Source organism: Homarus americanus, unplaced genomic scaffold (genome assembly GCF_018991925.1).
Source record: "Homarus americanus isolate GMGI-L3 unplaced genomic scaffold, GMGI_Hamer_2.0 scaffold42643, whole genome shotgun sequence".
NCBI classification, from domain to species: Eukaryota; Metazoa; Arthropoda; class Malacostraca; order Decapoda; family Nephropidae; genus Homarus; species Homarus americanus.
Window position 1 is genome coordinate 1,255,963 of NW_024747582.1, and position 11,714 is coordinate 1,267,676.

The 11,714-nt window shown below is 36.9% G+C and overlaps 1 protein-coding gene across 9 annotated transcripts in view; it reads left to right on the forward strand.

Annotated features, from left to right (window-relative positions):
* LOC121879703 (nuclear receptor coactivator 6-like) overlaps positions 1 to 10,013 on the forward strand; it is a 135,287-nt gene extending 125,274 nt beyond the window's left edge. For 6 of the 9 annotated variants that reach the window (XM_042386444.1, XM_042386443.1, XM_042386441.1 and 3 more), the window contains 2 exons: positions 1,875 to 1,987; positions 3,248 to 10,013. In XM_042386444.1, the coding sequence (XP_042242378.1) occupies positions 1,875 to 1,987; positions 3,248 to 3,671 (537 nt within the window). In that variant the 3' untranslated portion in view covers positions 3,672 to 10,013. Of the gene's footprint in view, positions 1 to 120; positions 1,988 to 3,247 lie in introns of all 9 variants that reach the window. The other 3 variants (XR_006091401.1, XR_006091400.1, XR_006091402.1) reach the window with 3 other exon arrangements.
* The last annotated feature ends 1,701 nt before the right edge of the window (positions 10,014 to 11,714 follow it).

The following is an 11,714-nucleotide window of genomic DNA, read 5'->3' on the forward strand; positions in this document are numbered from 1 at the left end:
TGTATTGGTCAACATACCGGGATAATTTTTGTAATCCCTGTCTACTCCTTTTCTGACATTAAAGGCTGGCCGGTGCATTTAGGTTTTTCTTCAGGTAGTTTAATTATAATTACTTATCAGCTGGACACCTTCACGTGCTGAATGGCCAACACCAGCACACCAATATGTGCTCAAGGAATGTACCACTGGGATGAATATCATTGATGCAACATTCGTCTGTTTGTACTAAAAAAATGTGTATGAAGAATGAGGATTGCCAGAAGTTTGCACAGAGGAGACATAATCGGAGAGGCAGAACTTACAAGATAAAAGATTAAGGTCGTTTATGAAGGTGCCTGAGAGTTATCCCTGCAGAACACCCCCTGGGAGAACTATCTTGCTCTGGAGGCTTCCTTCTTTCTTAGGCAAGGACACCCTACTGTTGGAGCGGTGCAAATTGTTGAATTTTTGTAGCTACAGTACAGTACATGCTTGGCTGAACTAGGGATTACAAAGTTTCAACCAATAGCTGTAAGTGGTTTGAAATAGTAGCAAGTCAGAGAGATGAAACTTAAAGTTGGTTTGTTCAATTTAATTCTGTTTATTTTACTTACCTGAAGCCCACTGAGATCATGTGTTTATTGTGATTTATTCCACTCCACCTCAGGCATGATTCTGTTGTTAGCACTTTACTGGTTTCATGTGATGTCAAGTCCAACTGACTCCCTGATGGGAATTTTGTCTGTGAGCTTTGTTCAGATTTCCTTAATCTTATGGACCAGTAATGAATATTGTGGGGTTTGTGTTATTATATCATACTTGGCCTTAAAATTTGACTTACTGGGATACTCTCGTCCCAGTGTTCTCCGTGCCTTTCAGAGAGCTCGTACTGTAGCTACGTCCACTCCTTGATGAGATTTGTATCACGGTTTATTATCAGCGTCAGTTACCGTGGCTGGGCTGTCTGGACTTGTTCATTTTGAAACATTTTGAAGGATTAATTATCAGCCTCTCAGAGGGCTTGACTCTGAATGGTAAATCTTTCATCAGACATTGTGGTTCTCTTTAGTGTTGAGGGACATGGTTGGGGTGCCTCCTATTCCTTGCTAATTTAAAACCTTGCCAGTTATTTATTAAATGGGCCTTAGGCCAAAAAAAACATTGGATTAAAGGTCAAAATCCTATTATATGGCCAAGGGGAAGAGGCAACTGTCCTAGAGGGGCCTCCCTCCACCCCTCCTCATTGATTGTTTCTTAGTTGGTAGAAAAATGTGAGGAATGAAGTTTGTAACTCAAGTTAATAATTGAGGGTACTGTCAAGCAAATTGGTTCCAGGGTTTGGATATTTTTATTCATGGACGAGTTGACTTTTAGCAGCAGCATCAGATCAGGGTTAGAGCGTACCTCATGAGCCGTGGGTCAACTAGACAAGTAGCTGTTCATTCAACAATTGACTGATACAACAGGCCAGTGTCTCTGTCTCAGACTGTAAGCTGCCTCCAGAATAAGGTCGGCTCTGTCGGGGGGTGTTCTGGCCTGGGGGTCCGTCAGGTTACTCGTCTCTTCCTCTTCATTATTAAATGGAATTTCATTCTTCAACTGTTTTCTTTATTTTTGCTACTATAGTATTGCATTTTTACATACTCAAGATTTAAGATTTTTCCTTCCATGGTATTAATTAATTTTCATACATTCAATTGAATCACCAAAAATAAACACTGAAAATAAATACAAAGTTTAGGAATAACAAAGGTATTTACTGGCTTTTAAAAATGTTTTCACTTTCTAAAAATAAACCTCTAGTTAAGATCAATTAAATTTGGTGGGTAAGCTGTGTTAATTCAGGTGTGAGGTGTTAGAAATTCATCTTGGTGAAACATGTATTTGTTCAACAGGTTGGTGGTGAGTGTGTGGTGCAGTGGTACGGGGATCATAGGGTGGACACTGTGAAACATTCCGTCCTGTCCACGCTCCCCATCGTCCCACCCAAAGTGCCCACGCGACGCAGGTAAAATAAACCCCCACCCCTTCCTTTTTTTTTTCATTTTTTTTTTTTTTTTTTAGAAATAATTAGTTTGTTTACTTTTCTTTCACAGTCAACATTATGAGAGACTTTAATGCTGGAACATTCCCTTCCAGATTATAATATATGTAAATATATACGTACAGTACTGTACAACAGGTTCTTTATACTATTATTTCCTATTATTATTATTACTAATTGTGATTTTTATGCACCATTCCTTAGTGTATATAACTTTTATGTGCTTTTACACTTCAGTGTTGTATTATTATCTCTGATTTACTTACCATGCATTTTGTGTATATTTTAACTTGCACACTACAGTACCATATTGTATATCATGTTATTTTTTTAGTAAAGCAACGACTGTACTGTACTGTATTATAGAATGTTAAGTGTGGTTTACTTCTTCTTAATGCCTGGAAAAAGAGTCAATGATTTTGCTTCAGTAATTTATGTGATTTTGTGTCAACAATGCTTATAGGAAGCCTCTTGTGAGTTGTTTGGGTTTGCCTCTTGCCATGCACACCTTTACAGCTTCTTGCCTGTGATGCCAACCTCTTTAGGTCTTGCAAGAAGTACTGTACTGTACTGCACTGCAGGGGGTATGTTAACTGTGCTTGCTTTTCCATTGGTTAGGAGAGTGTTAAAAACTTTTAATAGTTGTCCTACTCTTATCTCATAAAGGAGAAGTAATATATGTTTATATTGCTTTGCTGAATGTGCAATATCTCGGTTAGCCGAGAAATGAGAGATTTCCGGGTAACGAGACAACTCAAAACCGTAAAAAAAATCCCTCATCCCCGGAATTTTCTGGATAATGGAAAAATTTTCTCTGAAGTTCCCGAAATTGCACATTACATCATCTCTCAAACCCAGAAAAAACTCCCACGTCCCCGGAATTTTCCGGGTACTGGGAAAATTCAGAAAATGTGCCCCTCAGAAAATCTTTCCCAAAGCTTTGGGAACGATTTTCCGAGAACATTTCAATTCCAGCTATAGAGAGTTTCGGTTAAGAGGGATTCCAGCTAATGAAGGTATTACCGATACATGTTGTCTGTATCCTGGAAACTTAAAAAAAAAAATATTCAGTTTTGATGAAGATAGATATTATTTATAAAAATCGGACATGAGTTTGAGATATATATATATTTTTTAAATTTATAGTCAAGTGTTGTTAATTGTTCTGTACAGTATTGTCCAAACTCTTGTGATGTCATAATTGTGCATCACATTTATTTTCAGTGTGAGAGGGAGAAATGCTTTAAATAAAGCCATAAGTGAAGCATTCAACGGGAACACCACTCATTGTCAAGATTATCAAGTCCCACAGCTAAGAAGAAATAAAACTACATATGCAGACTCCCCAACCACTCTGAACATCGCTGTGGAAGGACCGCTGAATGGACTGGGTAGTGGACCAAAAAACAGATCCATAAATAGACAAGCAAAACCAGCCTTAAAGCGCCAGCACATGAACTTAGCCCAGGTTAACCAAGTGACATCAGGAGAGTGTAAGAAAAGACTTACAAGCAAGGCTAAAAGTCTGACCATGACTGCAGCATTACTTGTTCGGGAGTCTTCCTTGCCTCCCCCACACCTCCTCTCTCCTCCTCCTGCAGCAGCTGTGGCCCCTACAAGAAACAGATCAAGGAGAAGGGTCAGGTGACCTTTTTTATAAGCCAAGATATTTGAGTTGTATTGAAATCCATTGAAAATATGTTAGACATTTATAGTCTTTACTAATTGACATAAAATCAAAAGAAATTTAAGAGTGCTAATAAGGTCTTGAAGCACTACTGTCATGTTATGAGTAATGTTAAACACTCATTAAGACTTTTATTTGTAATTTGCCCTACAATTTAATTATCCCCATAGAAATTTGTGATCCGTTTTTTATCACTGGGTATTATTCTTACACGTGTATTAACATTTGGAAGCAAAATTTTTACTTTAAAATGAACGACCTCATGACAGCCTCTGATATTTCCACATATGGGTTTCTTAAGTGAATCACATTTGACTTTTAATTATGCCATAGCATCAAAAGCTTTATAGCACTAACTGAAGCAATACTTTTGAAAATCTAATTTTGTTATTAGTGTTATGTTATTTTAATCCTACAATGTTACACTCAAGGAAGTGATAGAGAAACCTATGGTCTTAATTCCTTAGACATTGAGAACAATATTTTTAAGAATACATATCAATGTTTGATGTAACTCACACACCATGATGATCATTTGTGCCACTAAAAGGTAACTCACTTCATTGGCCCCACTCATGAACCTCGCAGGACACTCATGTTTTTTGCAATCATAGTGACTTCACTTGTAGTTTTCACACAAAAAGGCTGTTCACACTGAGGCCAACAGTGTTAGATATAAACCTGGATCATTTCTTTCACAACTACAGAGGACTTTATCATGTATTTTAGATAGATAATAAATTAAACCTTGGGGATAATTAAAGTATCCATGGCATTAAGATTTGCAACTTATTTTTAATGAATTTATCTACTCATTCTGGCAGCCTGTGAACTGCATACACTGTACCGTAAAACTTGGCTTGTAACGCTCTTGAAATCTTGAGTTGTGTAATTGAACATGGAAACTACAGGACCCATAATGGTAATAAGGTAGTTAATGATTTAGTACATGTTGAATTTGTATATGATATTATACAGTGTTTGTACACAGTTTATTTGATGAATATAATGATGTAGCCCAGATTGGATCCACAAAATGGTGTTCCCTGTTTGCCAAGTGAAGCCTGGTGTTACAGGTGATGAATAACAAGTACACATAACTGTAGATGTTAAATTTGTATGTTATATTATATGCCCAGATAGAATCTACAAAGTGGTGGATGATTCCAGTTTGCCAAGTGAATATGATAAGTGGTGGTAAGATGTCAACACTACTCCTCCAGATTTGTTTGGGTGGAAGTATCAGGAAAACTTGTCAGTGGACAAATAACAATACTGTACTACACTCCTCCTCTCTAGAATTGAACCCACACCCCTCAGATGGCAAATAAGTGCACTAACAAGTTTACCAGCACTTGCCAAGTCATTTAAACTAGGCCTTCCACTGCTGAACCAGAACTGAAACTAAAATTGCATTATTCAGTACAACAGATAGGTTATACCAAATGACCCGCCATCACTCAGGAAACGTGGCTTCCCAATGGTGGGTCTGTTGTCTCCTGTGATGAATTTTGTTAAGTTCCTGGGCCAGCAGTGGGAGGCCATGTTCAAGTGTCTTACCAATAGATTATAAAGTTGGTAAAATTTTTGCCTACTGCTTCGTGGTGTGGGTTTGATTCAGCAGGAAGAGTCGTGTTATCTGTGCAGTCTTCTGTATGTCTCAGTGTAATTTTATGATGACACATATATTTTCACATTGTGTGGAAAGTAAAAGTTAGGAAATTTGAGTACAATTTAATACGTAATTGATGTCGTCAAAGATGATGTTTAAAAAAAGTGGTTGCAATATTATAAAATGAATAGTAATATTGTAATAAATAGAAATATTGTAGAATAATATAGAAATTGCCATGGTATACAGAAAAATTAAATACCCAGTAATACCGTGCTACAATAAAAGTCATTGGAAGCCGTTGCAACTTACCTCTCACTTGGAGTATGTTTACACAGTCAGAGAACACATGCCAGATGGTGTTCTTATAAATGGTCCAGGATCAACCATGTTAGTTGATAATACTGTATTGAAAGTCAAGTGTATTGTTGCAATAAGATGGATGCATGCAACTTATATTGAATATCAAGAATGAGTGAAAGTATGGGGTCACAGAAATACTATGAATTTGGTCATGCATTCAATACATGAGGACATGGTTAGGAATAAACTTGCAACAGAAATCAAAATAGAGCAAAACTGTGTGTAGGGTAAATCATAGAAGGGTATCCATGTATTACTCCCTTGTTATTATTGGATATACCAAACCATTTTATTTAAAATTGAGATTCTTCATGTACATATATAATATTTATTATATCTAAAGGGCTAAAATAAGTAATGAATATATATAAATTAGAGTTTGATTGTATAGTCATTAGTATTTATATTCATAGAAATTGGATGAAATTTATGCAAATGGATACTGTTTACTGTATAGAATATCCAATATTATCAGTAACTTCAAAAATAGTATTTTATGGTAATGACCTTCCTTTTATTTTTGACAAAATTCGTGGTAGATAAAAGTTGTTTGAATACGAGTCTCCTCACTCGAGCTGAGGTTAATAGCTTAACAAGACATTGACAGGATAGCCTTAAAATATTGGAGAGTTACAATGTCTTCCACCAGAGACCCTTAAGCTTTCCAAATATAAGGTAGTACAGTACAGAACATTTAGTTCTACACCATGTTGGGTTAAATTTGTTTAGGTCACAATGAAATTTTTTAATTCACAACAGAGAGCAGTAAAGTTCAAAACACAATGGAAGTAGTTTACATGTGTTGTTATTTAATAGTGAAGTGCACTCAGTTTTGGTGTTTCAGGCCCAAATTCTATGCATGGTGACCTGTGCATATTTTATTGTACAGAACCTTTATTGAGGATCCTATGTTTATATGTAACATGACAGAAGTTCTTTGATTTACTCCACAGAATCACTAAATTATTTTTTCAGAGTTTATGGCACAAGTTCATTGATTTACCCTACAATTCACAAAAGAGTCCCACAATGTGGAGGATGCACTTAAAGCAGAGTTATGTCGTGTTGCACTTGTCGGGAAGTCGGCAGTTTATCTACGGCCTCACAAAACCCGTTATGGCAAGGATGTCTAAGGTGCCTTCAGTGTGCCAGTATTAGTGGAGAGTAAATATGTGATAGTGCGCATTTTGTACACACTTAGTTAATTATGACCTTTGTGGAATTTTGACAATAAATGGTGAGTGTAGAGGATATAGAATGCAGTGTTACAAACTATAAGTATAAATCAAAACTGTAATATAAGATGTATGTTACAGAATAATATTTAGGACAAGGATACTTGAATCAAATTCAAATAGCAGTAACCATGATTGGCTGTACTCATTAATCAATGTAACTGTTACAGAACGTTGTAACCCAAGTTCTTAGATGGTGCATGAACCTGAAAAATAGCTATTTGTATCAATATAAAGTAGTCAAGCACCCACCTAAGAACTTGGTTGTGATTAATAATCCTAAATATACTCTTTTCCAAATTGCCTCTTGATATGCTGTTTATTTATCTCTTGTCTCAGTATAACAACTAGTTTTCATTTAACCTCATTTGTGTTGCACCTCAGAGTACACTTTTACTCAGGCAGCAAATAAAATGAAACTCTTTTACTAACATGTTTAGTATTGTACATGTTACTGCTACTAGTATGTGGGAGATAAATATGGCATTATGCAGGTTACCACAAGAGTGTGGCTCATCGGTGCACCCACCCACCGTGGCCTGCATGGGTATTATTGTAGTCATCACGTAATTATGTCTAGTAAGTCATTAGGGCTGATATGGGGTTACCTAATGCATTAACTTCCTGTACAAAGTGTTTGAGGTATTGTAATTTTTGTAAATATAATATTCAGACTTTATTTTACTGTCCAGATGACCAAGGTATACTGTACTGTACTTGAATTGTAACAAGCAAACACATCCTCTGTATGCTTATACCTCTGAATATAATTTCACAAGCTGTGATGGACAACACAGAGGACCTACAGTAGTGGCATCTAAATACTCTGGTGAAATGGTACTGTGTTACTTTATGATCCCATGACACTGGTGCTAGGATGGGCAAGTTGGAAAAGAGTTTGTGTTTAGGATGTGTGGTATTGTATTATTATGTCTTGGCAAGGGTATTGAGCTTTAGAGAACTAATGCCCTACATTGCTTGTTATTGTATTTCATTGTTAATGTCTTTTATCTTCATCAGTTTCTCACTATCAGTTGTGGGTATTATAACTTCTGTTAGTTTTTATAGTTTTCAGATTTAAATGGAATCTGTAACTCATCTCAGATATGGCCAACTAGTTTGCCAAATTAATTATACAACAGTAATAACTGATAAGTACAAAGTATGTATTTCAAGTTGTGTAAACCTTTTATTTATTTTTTTAATTTTTTATTTTACTTTGCTAACAAGAATAAGTATCAGTGAGTTTTCTGAAGTCATTTTAATTGTATATTTTATTAAATGAGATTATTATTAAAGTGTTTACTGTGGTATGGGTTGCTTGGGAAGATAGCCATTTATTGTAAAGCAGTTCTTGATGGAAGTCACGTGGAACCCGCCCTAAATAATATTGTAGTGTTTCAGTTGCACTTATGATTTTGATGGGAGATACAGTTATGTAGGTGTGAGTTGTAGTAACTTCCATCAATTCACTGATGTATACTACCTTTACTTTTTGAGCCCATATGCCAAAGACTTTACACCACATCACAGGGTAATGTGGTGATTGTAAAAGTTTGCACCATGTTTAACTTTTTAAAGTTGATATGAAAGAGAATATGGTATGCATTTTATCTGTTTACAGAGAAGGGATATTGCTTGTTTCTTAACCTGTTTATTTGTATCTACTGCAGATATTTACCAGTGTTGCCACCGTGCACAAGTTGTTTGACTCTAATAGATCAGTTATAGAGAGTATAGTATGGAAGGATTAAAGCACTCTATGAGTGTGAAATTACAATACAATTATGTAAGTCAACATTTGACCAGCCAGCCTTCTGTTGACTATAAATAAAATGGTACATTATATGAATCCAATTGCTATAATTCACTCCACTTGAATGATAGGAATGTAAACATGATATTTAAATAAAGATTGAGTTATATGGTACAACCAACACTGTCTTGGTTAAGAGCAGTGCTAAAGGCCCTCTTTAATGTGGTTAGGGAAAGTAATGGCTGGTTACATTGTGCAGCTTCCTAGGGTAGTCAGTTGGTTCCCAGTTTGGGAATAGATGTATGTTGTGCACTGTATGGCAACACTTGTTTTCTGCAAGCCAAAGATGCTCGTTGAGTTGCTGTACAGGTTCAGGTTGTTCGAGCTTAGATTAGAAATAGAGAAGTGTGGTTTATATTGTGTGTACAGATGAAATATTATAATATGGAAGTCTTAGATTTTTTAAATGAAGATAACGTCCCAGTTCTAGGTCATTGATGGACCTTTTGTTGATTAACCACCAAGTGGTTTGTTTCTCTCATGTTCAAATATATGGTGGGTGATGTTTCCCAGTAGGCCGTGTGGGTCTACTAGTAAGATGTATATTTTGTCTCTGTAAGCTATATTGGGAAACACACCCATGTTGAACATTGTTGCCTCTCTCTACCTAACTGTTTCCTACTGGTCAGTCTGCACCTCCCAACATTTTCCATCATCAAAATAGATTATGAGTGTGTTTATAGGCATTTTACCCTTGTAGAGTTTTTAATATATATAATTTACTGGTGAAAAGGAATTTAACTGTATATGGACCAATTATTACTGCAGACTGAAAGTGGTATTTGCCTTCTTCAAAACCAGTGTTTCACACCATCCTACCTTCTGCCTTACATCACTACAGCCATTATCTAGGACCTTATTAGTCAAAATCTTGATTATCCATAACTTCATATTTTTGTATTTATTATATATTCAGATATATGGTCTAAACTATACATAAACTCAGAATAAACACTATAGTCAAAAGGTGAATACAGTATCAAAGTCTGATGTCAGGATAGTGTTAAGATCTTACTTGACTTGGTCTTAGATTATTGAGATAATGATGTACACTATTTCATAAATATGTCATCTCTCTCACCCTCCTTTAAGGGTTCTACTTGACCCCCACAACCTCTTATCTTCCCCATAATCCCTCTTTTTCTTGTGTACAGGAGCAATCTGTTTGCTGCACTTCTGGACACCCCTACCTAAGAGGTATCTCGATATTATACTAGTTTCTTCTTTTGCTTTAACGAACGTGTCAAGCTTTATCCAATACACAATTTCAACTTCTAGTGTATATTTCATTATTCATCCTTGTAGTCTTATTTGCCAGTTTCATGTATGCAGTGATGGTTTAGTGAGCACACTGATAATCCAACAAATCCAGGTTTGAATCCCCAATGAGAGTGTAATGTTTGATTGATTTCTAATGTGAATTGATGTGAGTAGTTTAGCCACATCCCCAGTAGCTTCTTGTAAAAATTAAATTGGTTTACAAAATTAAAAAAAAGTGAGGGAGGGAGATAAACTTACTGCCTCTCCCTTTAATAATAAAATACTTCATATCTACTCGGCAGGTGTTGCGAGTTGATCTGCAAATATTCAGAGCTGTTTTTAAGTTAAGTTTTGAAGAGATGGGGAAGTATCTAACTAATTGGTGTTGGATAAGAAAACTTTTATAACCTGTAATGTCAGCTGTAAGATTACTAGGAAAAAGAATCAAGAGGCCTCAGCAGAATGCATCACTTCATTTCTATCACTCCAAGAAAACCTTAGGCAGGAAATCACTTAGGAAGTTTAATAGGTATGTAACAACTAGTGCTTTTGTAGTTAGCCCTTTGATTTTTTATTACAGGGAAGCCCTTGTCCCATAATAATATTGAAGGTGCTCTAGGACCTTGTGAGGTACATTGTGGTATTTCGCCAACTGCAATATTCCAGGAGAGGCTGGCAGCGGTGTTTAATGAACTCCTGTCAAACTGTGCAGTGAGTTCTTCACTGCTTTGAAGGCTGGGTTCAGCACTCGTTAAAGCATCCTTGAGTTCCTCATCCTTGCCGAGAAATAGTCACTTGCTGCTGAGTCATGCTTCCCTCGTCTGCTATGGTACCACCACACCAAAACTTTCTTCCACCGCCTCAAACTCCTTCTCCTCATCTTCCATCTCCTGTAGCATGTCGTCTAGTGAAGTGGATTCCCCTGTTGCTCCAATAACTTTCATCTCACTAAAGCTTGGAGATGTCATCTGTCTCGCCAGTTCCACCACACTCGCCACATTCTCTGCCAACGCTCGTGTGCTGGTCACCTCGCCTGCCACAGGCAGCAGTTTCTGCCATGCATGTTGTCTCCCTCCTTGCTCCAACCAAGTCATTAACTGCAGTTCACACATTGAACTCCTTCCAAAACTTGAATGCAACATCCCCTGGCTCTTCTTGTGATGTGGTAAAACATACACTATAAGAGGCCAAGCATACGAGAATATAATACAAGTAATAAATAAATAATAACAAAAAGGGAAACATGGTACAGTTCCCCCCTCCTCCCTCTTTATGGAGGGAGGGATGACTGGTCAGGGAAGAGATTACATATGTGTTTTTCTCTGATTTAGTGACCGAAGGGAGCAGAGTAACTTTGAAAATGTCTGGGAAGGCCGAGGCACCCAGGGAACCCATGTCTCTGGAGGTGAAGCTTGACATTGTGAAGCAGTATGAGGCCCCAGAGGCTGTGTGGGAGTCAGTGATATCTCCACTCCATCTTCAAGAGTCCCCTTTGTCTCGAAGGGGATATGTGATGATGACCGGTCCTGTTCTTAATGATGTGGTGATTGTTGTAGTGCTATTAGTATTCTAGGATTTTTATTTTTTGGTCGTATATTTGGTGTCCGACTGGACAGGAACCTATCCCATTGAACCCCCCATGTTACAATAAACCTGATTTACAATATGTTGACCTGCGATTGGGTTTTCAGGAACTTAACCCCATCGCAAATAGAGGT